This window comes from Hyposmocoma kahamanoa, unplaced genomic scaffold, assembly GCF_003589595.1.
Source record: "Hyposmocoma kahamanoa isolate Upper Pololo Valley unplaced genomic scaffold, ASM358959v1 102, whole genome shotgun sequence".
Classification (NCBI taxonomy): domain Eukaryota; kingdom Metazoa; phylum Arthropoda; class Insecta; order Lepidoptera; family Cosmopterigidae; genus Hyposmocoma; species Hyposmocoma kahamanoa.
The window spans coordinates 1740360-1754980 of record NW_020653337.1 but is presented as its reverse complement, the minus strand read 5'-3'; the positions used below and the strand labels follow the sequence as shown (position 1 = coordinate 1754980).

The 14621-nt window shown below is 35.4% G+C and overlaps 1 protein-coding gene across 9 annotated transcripts in view; it reads right to left on the bottom strand.

Annotated features, from left to right (window-relative positions):
- LOC113232407 (reticulocalbin-2) overlaps positions 1-14373 on the bottom strand; it is a 28363-nt gene extending 13990 nt beyond the window's left edge. For 4 of the 9 annotated variants that reach the window (XM_026467136.1, XM_026467127.1, XM_026467145.1 and 1 more), the window contains exons 1-5: positions 13693-14373; positions 12461-12469; positions 11204-11354; positions 8300-8344; positions 6587-6604 (exon numbers count right to left, since the gene is read on the bottom strand). In XM_026467136.1, the coding sequence (XP_026322921.1) occupies positions 6587-6604; positions 8300-8344; positions 11204-11354; positions 12461-12469; positions 13693-14219 (750 nt within the window). In that variant the 5' untranslated portion in view covers positions 14220-14373. The remainder of the gene's footprint in view (positions 1-6586; positions 6605-8299; positions 8345-11203; positions 11355-12460; positions 12470-13692) is intronic. The other 5 variants (XM_026467171.1, XM_026467180.1, XM_026467153.1 and 2 more) reach the window with 5 other exon arrangements.
- Between the last annotated feature and the right edge of the window lie 248 nt (positions 14374-14621).

Sequence of the window (14621 nt, the reverse complement as noted above, 5' to 3'; positions counted from 1 at the left end):
ATCAATGGGAAATGAAGGTGGTCTTAAATGCTTAAGATAGCTAATTTTACTTAAAGGAACTTATAGGAATTGTACGACACATTGGAGCGATTTTATCCTTATTATCGATCCAATCCACAAAAATAAATCTACGGCGACGTTGCTCTTTTTTAAAGGTATCAAGCGTGTCGTTTTTTTGACAAACTCCGTCCACTACGTGACCTTGAGGGAGTAATTAGTGAAGTAAATATTTTGTTGAAATGTGTTTTCGATATTTGTTTATATTTTATATTGATACCCTATTTTATAACTTTCCAATTTTATCATATTAATTTCCATTCAATTGTATTGTAATCTGTTGCTCATGACATAGTACTTATTAAATGGTAACTACGTTAATTGTATCTTAATGGAATAGACTGTTCATGTTTTGTGTTTAGATTAATATAATTATGGGCTTGTGTCATCCAATGTCTTTAGTGTCGCCTACTATGTTCCGTGTCACGTGTGTTCTGCTGCCGGATCCGCTGAAAATCAGCGTCGTAGCACTTGAATGTGAGACGACAACAAGCTGAGTGGGTCACGGTTTCCTTGGCAGCACAGCACACACGCTTTGTACTCTATATATTATATGTATTTAGTTAATCCTTAGGTTATTATTACTATTATTATCAGAATTATTATTATTATTATAAAATGCATGTGCACTGTGTTTCAAGGAATAAATGATTTCTTTCTTTCTTATATCCATTTACAATAAAACTTAAGTTAATTTTTTTGCATTTTTAGTTGGTTCGAAGCCCGATTCAGGCAAGCTTTTAAAAAATTCGGTGAATAAATTAATATTAAGAAAAATAAAATAATGTTTGCTTTAAGTAAAATAAGCTATCTCAAACATTTTAATTCCCCTTCATGTCGCAGTTTTTTTTTCCACCCTGTATATATTTTTTTTACTGTAATGTAGGCGGCAAACGAGCAGACGAGACTATTGACGTTTGCAGCACCAGAGGAATTGTGTATTATGAGTTGCAAAATATTGAGAGCCCTGGTTAGGGTCTCACCACACTGAATCACATTAAGCCGGTCAAAAAATATTTAGGTTCAAGCCAATTCCGCATTAATAAGTGTAGTGACACCCTTACTTGCCAAGAAGAACCTAATTGTCTTAACGCAAAGGAAACACTTCAGGAGAGAGCCCATTCCACATCCTGCGGGTTCGAAGAAGGAAAGAACGTGACGTTTGCAGAATGCACGAATCAAGGATGTGGGGATGGGCTCTTTAGCGGATCGTGCAATGGTGGAATCGATTATCGAAACAAAACAAATAGGTATTTCGCTTTTACTCGCCTTAGACGTTTTCGTGTGTCTTCCTTTAGTATTTCTTTGTTTTGTTTGATGTTAGCCGCGCACAATTTGCTGTTAAACTTTTGAATATGCACCATATTTTCTCGAGTACACAATTAGTATAACAAATGTGGTTAAGTTTATCTACATTTGCATTAAATAACCGCTACTCTTATTAAATTAAGTTTTATATGGAAGCCCCACAGTACCTCATGCGTTAATCTAGATTACCAGTTAAAAATATCGTCCCACAGTAGGCCCAAGCTGATAATTCGTAATCGTATGCATAATTTGTGGAATACCGATCCAGTTTCTTTTTATAGGACAAATGTAACATTTCTGACAATTTTTGTTCTTGTAATTTCTCGAAAATGTTTATTGTTTACAAGAAAAAAAATATTTTGATTTTTTTAATATGGAGAAATATAATACATTTTAATTAATATCTCGAAAGGTAGGACAATGTAAACTGTGTGGCTTGCTTTCAGTGTACTTCCAAACATTAACTACAAAAAAAACAAACAATCCACAAGTACTTACAGATTTACAAGTGGCAGCTAAATTTCTGTATTTTTATGTAATTTTTAAAGTTAAACTAAAATCAATATACACATATGCACCTACCTGTGAGCTTTTGATCTTACTTAGCGCAGATTCTACATTTAACACAAATATATTTCAGAGCTAAGAATAGGACTTTTCTGAGGCTATGGAACGGAAATGACCGCAAAGAGGATAGTCTGGCGCTCGCACTTCTTGCAAACGTCTTTTAACTATATCTATTATACTGATCGAGAAATCAATTTCTAATAAATATACAGTTAAATTATTCGATGGTAACCTATCACAAAGTCGAAAGATTTTTGTTCGAAATAACGTTTGTTCGAATTTCCATTACACCGAAAACCGAATTATAACAAAACAGTTGTTCTTTCAGGATATGTTAAATGTTTATCGTAAAGATACGATTAGGTTAGGTTAAGTTCGGTTTAAAAGAAAAAACATTTTCCTCTCAAAATGACTTTCGAGGTTGTGAAATTTCGACCAAACGTTATTTCTGGAAAATGTCATTTCGGACTACTGATAGGTAACCTTATTCGATATGAATTCAAAAACTTGTGATTTGCGACTCAAAAAGATTCAAGACAATGTATAATGTTTTCTATATTATATATAATTTTGAACCTAGTCAAAGTAATAAATTCTGTAAGATATCTATTGCTTAACTCAGCCAGGTACTTTTACAGCTACCAGCAGCTGACTAGAAATGTCGCTTTAATAATTGTAATTAAGTTTATTGAATGCTAGGATGTTTCACCAATTAAACCACGGAACGAACGAGCCGACCTTACGAATTTCTATGTGCTTGTAGCAGATATTTGTTTTGGTTTTTAATGACTCTTCTGCCGTAGCGCCATCTGCGAGAAATCTATTTCTTAACGATTTCTCTACAGCTTAGTTGGCTTAGCGTCTGCTACGGTTTGTTAGAAGACGTTGATTTGAATCCAGCCGATAGAAGGAAGTTTTCTAATTGTTCGATCTTTGTATTAATAGTTACAACAATCTAGTGCAGTGATTTCACAAAAAATAATTGAAACATCCTGACATTCATTAAATTTAATTACAATTATTAAAGCAACATCTCTAGTGAGCTACTGGTAGCAGTAATAAATTCCTTATGTTAACAACTTACATCTACATATTTCGTACATTATTTCAATGTATATCAAAATCGACATGACTAACAGGGTCGCGCAGTTCAGTAGGGCTGGCTATCCTCTCAAGTTGTTTCATTTTTATATCGGTGCCTTTAAATAACGCAGTGTCACTGAATTTAAATTAAGCACAGATAATCAGAGCGAGCGAAACTTTATCGTGAATAAATCACCCATCTTCCTAAAACATTTTTGGCGTTAAAAGATCTTCTTCATAATAAAATATAATGGTTAGCTGATCGCTGTATGCTCAATTGAAAATCGTGGTTATTCTGAAATACTGCATTATTATATAAAGGCATAATTATGTATGTGAAAGAAAGCGGAGAAAGAGGACAAGGAGGATTGGGGAAAGAGGTTTGTCAGGAGAACAATAAGTTGAGGTTCTTGGTTTTTATCAATTCCAGTAAGAGATAAGCGTGTTAGTATGTATGTTGGCCAAGAAATGCCCCCACTACTTAGACAAGAAATAATTATAAAAGCACGTTAGGCTGAGGCCAGACGAGCGCAATTTTGTAATTCGGTTGGGGCGCTAGGCGAACGTATTTCATTCAGTTGCTTTTAAGCGTTTGTACAGGGTGCTTAAGTCATATAGTGTAATGGAGGTGCTGTAGTCATGCGACCGAAATTCAGTCGTAATTACGCGCGTGAGTCGATAGATTACTCATAGGCAGTTATGAGTAATCTATCGACTCACCGTGGCCGTTGACTGTCACGCAGAGGTCCCAGGTTCAATTCCCGGGCCGGGAGAAATATTTGTATGACCTACATTTATTTCTCTTGTGAGTTTGGGTATAATTTGTGGTCGTCAATCGCAGCCGCGACACAGGGTTTCCCTAGTGCGGGGCTATGTTGAGTGTGTGCGTTATTATTATTATTTTGCGTGGTCGTGTGGCATGAACCGGACTTTTATATGAAACCGAATGCAGCGCATATTATATTATTATATATAACGCAACTCACGACTCACAAAATTACGTTCGTCTGGCCTCACTCTTAAGGAACACACTAAAGTCCATTAGGAGCACGACTGACGACAGAATACGAACTTCTGTACGTTATTTCCAAGTATTATGATATCGCCGTCTCAATAATTAAGTGGCAAAGTATACATTTAATACGAATGTATGTGACGCCAGTTAAATACGACTAAATTGATATATCAGGAAGAAAGGACGTAAAAACATTTTTTTTTGTTATCAAGTGACGAGACGAACAAGTCGTGTGACTGGTCGTAAGCGACACGGCTATTCATAACAGTGCCACTGACAGCTTTAAATCGCAAAGACCTAAGAGGCACTGCGTCCGTCACCCTGAAAAGTAAAGTTAACAAGTTTAGTCAAGCCCTTCAAAACCAAAATGCAGTAATGTTTACACTACTGCTTGACAGCAGAAATAGTGTCCGTTAGGATGGCTGGACCAAACGATATATACGAATCAAATTGTGCTCATTATTTACTACATATTTTCTACTATTTAATACTTTCATTGACATATTTTCTACCTTGGCGCTAAACTGAAATATTAAAGAAATAAAGTGGCCAAATATTCTGCCGTCAGCTTGGCTGACTACTTTACGTTTTTCATGGTTCTAGCTGTATAAAATTTTCTTTTTTTTGTATAACTATTTACTATAAAGCTTCTATAAAAAGTTATTGTACGATGTATCCGTAATCTTATAAAATGATAGTTTAATAATTGATAAGTAGATTTATTTGCTTGAGTAAAGTGCTGATGGAGCGCATTGTCGGTCGTAGGCTGTACAGTTATTTTAAAAAAATATTAAAACGCCTTAACAAAAGTTATCTTTTAAAAAAGACAGTTTATCTTCTCCGTGTGATTGCTAATAATACTTTTTTAGGCGCCATCCTGACGGAGACCGTAAATACTTACAGTACGCAGTACTTCATTGGATCAAGTCTTTTACAATGACTGCTACTAAAGTAAAAGGACTAAACAATGTTGTAGAAATGATAAAAGTTCTTAGCTAATTAAAAAAATAATTAATTAATTATGTCTGACATTAGTATTGGAATTACACAAGGAGCAGTACGTATTACTATTACACATCACACATGATCAACCCATTCATAAGTCGCATTGCTGGATATGGGTCTCCTCTCAGGCGAGGGTTTAAGGCCATAGTCTGACACAGTGGCCCAATGGTTTGGAGGACTTTATATGTTTTCCGAGGGTTATGAACCTTCTTCGACGTGCAGGTTTCATCACGATGTTTTCCTTGACCGCAAAGTTCTGAGAAACTCGGAGATAAGAGCTCGGATTTGACCCCACGGCCTCTACTTGAGAGGCGACAGATCAAACAATTAGGCTTTTCAGTAAACAGTCCTCTCACACATACTCCCAAATGAGAAAAAAAAGTTTCACTAGTTCCGCCGGGACTACTTCCACCGGAACTAGTGAGAACAAAGGCCCAGCACACTGACATGTAATTCACCAACACTATATACACTGTCAAAGACAAAATAAAGACCAATAGCATCGCGTCTTTGATACAGTACAAATATGGAAAAAAAACATTAGGTTAGCATAGCCTTTTTTATTAAAATGTTATCGATAGTTATGTTCATGCCCCGGCCATCTATCCACTGAAAGTTTTATTATTAAATTAAAAAATCGTTCTTTTACGTAAACATAGTAAAAATATGAACCATATATAATATTCATCAATTTTTGTTTTTCACTCTTTTTATAAACTTTGTAGTTTGGTTTTTACGCCCTTTCTTCCTTAAAGTGTCGAAATTCTTTGCCAGGTAGTCGCAACTGCACTAAGCCAACAAAAAGCTTACATTCACGTAATAAGAGCGAAAAAGGCACTACACGCAACGTCTTTTTCATTGTTATTGTATGGATATAAAGCTTTTTGTTGCCGGCTCAAGCCGATTATGCAGTTAATAAGTATGATGATTGCCTTATGAAAAAAAAATTCGTCTGTTTTTTATAGAGGGTACACCATTTATCAAACAGCTTGATTTTGATTGCCTCTCCCGATCGGAAACTGCGTCGTTTCCGAGTCGAGGTGCACATGCATAATTGCGATTCACAACTGGCCGATCGGAAACTTTGACATTTCAAATCGGAACAACAGTTGATTTAACTCACAAATTAGACAGATATAGTAGGAATCAGGTGCATCTTCTCGCTCAGAAACCCATCTGATTTCGAGACGCACGTCAAAATCAGCACGCTGCCGCTGGGGTCTACTCTCATTCTCCTATCGACATCCGTCCGCAACAATTACTGTGAAATAAGTAATACTTGAGGAAGTTAAAACACAATGTGAAGTATGAAGCTTCATTCGCATCATGTCTCTTTTCATTTAGTCGAGTATTACTTATTTGACAGTAATTGCTATGGACGGATGACGAACGCACAACGAGAGTATAGGGCCAGATCTAAAATTCGTCTGTCGTCTTCTTTATAAATACGACCATACCAACCAACCCATATCAACCTACCTACCATACCAACTACTCCCCACAACACAGCAAAGAAGACAGAAAAGAATTAAAAAACGTAACACAATATACCTTTTTATCATTCCCTAGCTGAAACAAAAGGATTTTCAATTATTTTTCTATTGGATTGTTTAAATATAAATGAAGTTCGATTTAAATAGCACTAACAAAAAAGACGAAGAAGAAAACGTAATTAAGGGAAAAATCACACTCATCTATACGAAATAGCATTAAGCCGGTCACAAAAAGTTGAAGTCGCACACAACGCACAACGTCTTTTTACATAAACCTTTTTTTGGCCGGCTCAAACAGATTCCAAGGCCAATCCAAGAAATAGGCAATCAGATTATAGAGCTAAAATGGAGCAATTGGCATAGGGAGGTGTAGTAAAGAGAGATGGTATAACGAGACAACCGAATAGTGGCCAAGAAATGGTAAGAGAACCGTGTCACGTCCTGCAACGAGATAGGTAGACGTTATAGGCTGTAGTTGGGTGACACCAGCGCAAGATCGTGGCATATACCCACCAGTGGGTTTGTCAGAAAGAGAAGAAAGTATACGCGAGAAAAGAAGGTAGAAGTAAAGGTACTATAGGCTGCAAAGCTCACGGGCATCCTCCGTGAACCTATTTCACTTTCTATGAACATTTTAAAATACAAATATTTGTAATTTACGGAAATTACAGCGTGTCCTGTAATATGCCATGCAAAAATTATAAATGTTTTCTTATATCGGAAATGAAACAATTTTTTTTCGGACCTAAATGGATTCCATTCGTATTTTCAAACAAATTAAAGTTTCGGGTTCTTTACAAATCCCAATAGTCACGATCGAATCGTTAGTTTGTTTGCAATCGATCTGAAAAAGATAGGTTTATCTATGTGTAATAACATAATAATTCTGACAGGTGTATACCCATATTAAATACATAATATACCATATATACCTTATAATTACCGATTATGGTAGTATAATTATTAAATAGAAATAAAATGCTGAATAATTCTGAATTTGGGGAGTCTTGTTCAAATAGCCATAAATACATCAACTACTTAACATAATTTTTTAAACACTCGAGTGACACTTCAATTCTACGATGAATGGTGCGTGCGCTATGCAACGCGAGTGTACCTCGAGATTATGCCGACTGTGTACACGTACAAGCCGCGCTGCTTTTGCACGGACTAATACTATTTGTTTTATTATAAGTATTATGGTTTTACACAGCTTTCATAAGCATACTTTCTCCACTAATCGTCATGCACCTTTTTATATATTCTACTACGAACTACTACTATTTTTTTTATATTCATACACTCATTGTTAAGTAATTGAAACCAGGTCATGATGTGTAGTGTTAAACCATATGTGTTGACTGCACTACAGGGTTTGTTACATGTTTTCTCAAAATATTAGATACAAATTTTTAATTACTGTCATTTAATTAATATTTGTGCCATTTTTTTTATTGGAATGTTGTGTTCACATCTAGTAGGGCACATTGTTCTCGTGTGTTAACCAAATACCTTTAATTTTACCTTATTTTTACCCAGTTTTGTGAACCGATTAAAAAAAAACAAAACGTATATTACTAGAAATTCACCAAATGCCAGTTACAGCAATAAGTCAGATAAAGGAACGACAGTGTTCAATTTAAAAAAGTGACAATTAAAAATCCGAATCCCGTAACTAAAATTAAAAATCCCAGAAAAAGTCCTAATGGATAGAATAGTGACCCTATGAACACGATGGAAATAATAGGTACAATCAATATTTTAAGCTCACCAATTTGTGATCTGGCGGGAAGTTACTCGTTAACTCGTCCTCGAACTATATATCGATAAAAATAACGTCAAATATGTACACTTACAATTTAAGCAAACAAATCCGAAATTCAATATCCCACTAGTCTTAGTGAGCAATGAAATCTCATCATCGATTTTGTAAATAAAAAACAAAATTATTTGACATACAATACAGTGTATGTAAAATTAACCATGCTAAATAAAATTAAGTTGGTAAAGAACGTACAAACGTAAAAGTACATACTTTAAACAAGAACTAAAATAGGAGAAAGACGCGTACACTTAAAAACTTACCTATCTGGAACAAACATTTACTACGCGCGGGGGTGAGGGTCGGTAATCGTGCTTAAAGGAGCCACCACCCTAATCGACACGGAATGCATTAAGCCAGTCAGAAAAAAATGTCCATGACATATGTCATATGACATGTCCATATGTCCATGTAATAAAAAAATAAAAGCGAGAATGACGTTGTGTGTTTCGCGTCGGCGAGCGGAATTTTTCATTCCGGCTTATTGCGATCCCGTGTGAATACATGTGGTGAGTCCCTAAGTCATTTGATTATTACTATATTTAGTCATGGAAAAGGTAATATTTTGGCAAAACTAGGTCGATGGCGAGCGGCCCCATCTATATTTAAAAAAACGAATTAATTATATCACCAAGGGATGGGTTGTCGTAGATGCTTACGAGTACGATCAGGGCGCGTTAGATGGGGTTGACACGCTACAAATTTAATAATATGATAATCAAATGGCTCTTTGACTCAGTTACAAAGGACCATGAAGCACGTTGAACGCTGAAATTTTTCGTCAGCTTTTAATGGTTAAGAAATAATGGACATCATATCCTGGGATTGCATGTCAAATATCCATTGTGAACATTTTCGTCAGACACCTTTTGTATAGCAGCCTATCTTTTCGCAGAACGACGTGCGCAGAAAAATTAAGTTCAGTTTTTTTTTATACAATTCGCAGAAAAGTGCATTGCGTGTATTTATTTATTGAGTATTAGCTATAGAACCATCACCTTAAAATGGTAACAAATAATTAAGAAACTCAAAACGTAATATACTTAAAATAAAAATTAATTTGTGTAAAAACTGTAATTACAAAAAAACCGCCATTTTTTCTGCATCGCAAACAAATTTTGTTTTGTGGTTTTTCTCACAGTGCTCGTGCTCATTCAAAATGTTTGTGCTTGTTATGTGCTTATAACAAAAAAAATTGCATTACCAAACACAGTGACCACACTACCAAGTTAAAAGAGCTTAATTTATCTGTACAATTGAGTTTCATTCCACTTTTTTTTTTGTCGGATAGTCGGTGGGTAGTTCGGATTGGATGGATAAAACAAGCTTCTTTAAATTTACGTCCGATTCCTTTCAACAAATATAAAAACACACCCAAATAATTACACTTGTTTGAATAATGTTGCTTACGCGCGGCAGTAGGACCTCACACGTTAAATAAACTTACATCAGTCAGTTTTCGTTTTACATTTTTTAAACCGCTTTTCTTCTTGCCCTTTATAAATATTGACAACGATACATGTTAATTCTAACAGAAATGTACTATATACATCCTATACACGATAATTTGTAAAATAATAACAACCTCGCAATACAATATTACCAAAACAACACCATTAACAACAACTTTTGTTTCATGAGTTTTTTGATGAGGAAAAAGATCGTCTCCCTCTTGACTCGTGTCAGAAAGAGTCCCAACAGCATCCTGAAAACGATTGCAGGCAGATTTGATTGCCCAATCCTATGGTATTGGATTGGGCAAATCAAATCGGTTCTTTTGTATATAAAATAAGGTTAGGTTAATTTGTGCTGTATGTACTAACAATAGTCTAAGTTTTAGTTGTTTACTAACACTTTGTCTATGGGCATTTCATTGCCTGAAATAAAAGATTTCATTTCATTTCATTTACGAAAGATCAGTCTCACAAACGCGTTTCAGCGGGAAAAAAAGAAAAAGGATCCGAAAGCGAATGCTTACCAGGACACGAAGGCGGCAAGTATGACATCAAAAGCAGCCGAATAAAGATCAAGACAATTTCCTGCTTTTATTAGAGTTACGCAAGCAACGCAAAAGAAAATTTGGTCGAACGCATATAGAAACTTAAGGCGAGGTATTTCCCGCGCCCGGACGCACTGTCGCCTCTATGTGGTCGAAGCAATAAAGCTTTTTTGTACTATTTGACATTTTTTACATCTGAAATTGGTAGTAAGTTCAAATGTGTAAGTGTCTCTCCGATGTTCCCCACCCCGCTCCCGCATTTTGCATCGGACTTGTATTTACACAGTATTTACTTTTGTTACCACGCAGAATTATCACCGTTTAGATCTATTTAAATATTTTTATTTTTGTATGAACATGAAATCTGATGAATTATTTAGGCTCAATTTATATTACGGCGGAACGGAATGGAAGCGAATTTTTGTAACGATATTGTACGTAGCATAATGGACTTTATGGTTAATTGTGTACAAACTAGATACGAGCCAAAATTTTCTGCGGAATTCTCGCACACTCCATGGAAGACTTTGACTCGTATCTAGTTTCTACGTTACACATTTGACCATAAAGTTAATTATGCTCTGTACAATATCGCTACAAAAATTCACTTCCATTCCGTTCCGCCGCAACATGAATTGAGCCTAAAAATAATGGAATAAAAGTTGTTGTTTATAATGCTAGTAATACAGACCTGCTAAGCTGTTAATATTTTATTTTAAAAATACCCCTGTATACATTATAACTCCAAGTGTGATTGTAGACATGCAATTTCACATGCATTTTGAAATACGGCCCGAGCCGTTCAAGCATCTTTATCTTTAATATATAAATCTCTGTACATAGTTTAGATTTACCATGCCACTGTCTCCCATGTCCTCTGCGCTGAGTTCTTCATCAGTGTCAACACCAAATGTGTCCTGTAGATACTCCGCCCATGTCAGTATTTGATCATTGTTTGTGTCCGAGTCTTTCAACCTTTCTTGGGCTTCCTCTCTTGAGAGGTTCCTGTATTATACAATGGTATCATGAACCATTTTGAAAATGATGAGAATATTTCATATTAACTTTAAATAATTGTAAATTAGTCTGTGCAAATATAATAAGATACATTTTGATATAATTCATTGCATTGAAGAAAATTAATCATATTTATTGTACAATAAAATTGTTATAATTTGGTTTATCTTGACATTAAAGTGTGAAGACACTTAAACGATCCCAGGAAGATATGAAAGTTGCTATTTGTAGATTGTTTTTGTACCACAGAAGACCTGATAATATGCAGGTACAGCTTCGGAAAGCTAACCAGGGTTGTCATGGTAATGGTTTGAATATGAACAAGTTTAAGCTAAGTAAAAGCAGGCACAATAAATTCTGCCAAGACGTAGATGAGACGTATCTGTACTTCTCTAAGTGAACATAAGTGCCCCCATGGCCTTACGGTTATTATGCTGGTCCGCCATGGGTACCGGGTTCGAATCCTGTAGGGCTGGCACGATAGGGCGCGACTTGCGTGACAGCGACATAAAAAGCGAGATATATTGAGAGAATGGCAGTAGCTAATAAAAAAATAAAAATATAGTGGGCTGGGAGAAATATTTGTATTGCCTATATTTATTTCTCTCGTGAGTTTGGGTGTTATTTGTGGTTGTCTATGTGTATCCATGGCACCCGCGGTACAGGGTTTCCCTAATGCGTGTCCAAAAAAAAAAAGAAAAATGGGATGTTAAGACAGGAGCAAAAAAATAAGTTGTAATTAGTGGTAAACGATGTAGCTTGTTTTCTGTTTTTAGCTTTTTTCTGGTATACCTGGTGTTCAGACATTGAATAGGCCAGCCTGTATTATTGTTAGGGTGGCTGCATTCAGGACCTATGCATCCCTTGATCAGCGCGACCATTGACTGATGAGTCAATGGTCAAATATTTATTGTGATCACCACTAATTACAGTGCAGAGCCAAGGCCCACAGCATTGAAGAACTGAAGGACTTTCCTGGCTCTGACAGATTTTATGGCATGAGCCTTCAAGCCACGCTTATAATAATAATAATAAATGCTTCTACATTCTATAATTATACATAAAATTTATTTTAAAAAAAACTGGAAACTTACTGCAACTTACTGTAATATTATTGAGGTATAATTATGAATATATGTTCACTGGTCTCCTTTGAGATCAAAAACTGTAATGCAATGACCTCAGAGGAGACTTTTGAACAGTGGGATTTACATATATATATCTTGTAGGATTGTGTAAACATTACAGTAGTACTTTGTAGTAGTGTATTTACAAACTTGATAACATTGGATAGTTACAATAGAAAAAGAAAGAATTTAATAAAATTAAAAGTAAAACAAATAATCTCAGTACAAAGTACTAAAAAAACCGACCTCGAAAGTCATTCATCCCCTAGTTTGCCACCCTTAGAGTTGGAATATTTTTTTCAAACTTAAAGGGAACCACTTCTGTAGTACCCTTTTTCCAACAAAAAAGAATCACCAAAATCTGTTTACATATGTTATTGCATAATAATACATACAATACATAAAAAAAACAGTTCAATTGAACCTCCCCCTTTTTTTGAAGTCGGTTAAAAACATTTTAAAACAGACAATGTAATTTCAACACCAGCAATGAACACTATGGTAACTTAAAAATTAGAACTTTTCACTTGCAATTACTTTTTTCATTTTCAAACATTACATTAATGACTTCTTTACTACAAGTTATCACCGTACATTATAAAATATATGATTATTACTTTTTGTATTATTTTCTTAATTCTGAATTAATTTAAATTATTGTTACAAATGCAAATTCTACAAAATTTGAGTTATCGTTATGTTAAATGTTGGTCTTGACTTATCATGTACACATACATAAAAGAATCTCATTCAACTGAAGCTACAGCTGAAAATAGGTTTTTATGTAGGTTTCAAAAATTAAATGAATAATTAAAATGCCATTGTCTTAGGCATAAAGAGCTACATTGTGATGTAAAAAAAAATTGAAAATGACCGTTAAAAATGAAATTTTTAGTATAGAAACACTAGTTTCTTTTTTCAATTTGTTGTGTACATTCTTTCGTATGTTCTACATAATGAAATTAATAACTCAGAATCTAGGATCATGTTTAGTCTAAATTATTTCTTGTAGTTTATGTTCTTTTTCAATTACAGTAGTGGAAAAGTTATTCTTTTCGCAACTTTTAATTGATTAATTACTGATAAGGCCATGCTGTAAACATGCACCGTAAAATGTCTATCGTTGTTGAGTTTCAACTGCTCATTAGCCACTTACACAACACTACAGTAGCAGAAACTAGAAATTGATTGTTACTCACTGAAATGATTTAAGAATCCACTTTTTAAGTTCTGTTGGGTCCAAGTGCTTGTCTCCGTTGATGTCCATTTTGGGCAGCAGCAACGACAGCTTCGCACGCGACTCTTCTGGGGTCAGCTTATCGAACTCTTCCGCCTCTTTCACGCTTCCTATGGAACAGTAATACGTGACCACAATAAAAACCGGCACCAACACCGCCAGTGCGACTTTCACGGACATCGCACACTGTTGCGCTATTGCATTTCTTATCAACGACTGAGCATTGCGATACCCGGCCGGCGCACTCGCGTCGTATAACATCCAAACAAAGAGATGTAAACAAAGTGGGGCACCTAAAATGGCCTCGTGGTCGAATTCAACATTGTGACGCGCCTCGTCGTCGTAGTGGCCAGCGTCTCGCGCGCGGAAACTGCCGTCCGACTCCCGCTCGGTCGTGTCCACGCTGTGTTGATGTACCGCCGCTGAAGCGCAGTGCAGCAGCTCGTGGCTAACGAGCAGCATCAACGAAAACCAATACTGAGAAGCCATTTTAGTAACACCTCTAACGCGACACTAATACTGTTCGGTTCACAAGCAGACTTCAGTCGACGGCTTTATAATGCAAATTTCATTCTATTCTCGTATTATAATTTGTACAATAAAAATATTATAAATAAACTGAATGACAGAACTACAATGACAGAAGGCAATTGACAACTAAGCCAGTTTTCAATGTGACGTCTAATTATTCTTCTTATCATCGATTGGCTTATTAGTGGAAGGGATATCAATTTAATGTCTAATCCACCAATCACAAATCGCCTAGTATTAATAATTATGTGACGTAATAGAGAACAGGCTCATAAAACTTTTTTCATAATTTTGCCGGTAGGTAGGGATGGAAATGACATACACCATGCACCCATAATAAAATAATAGATTTTATTATTT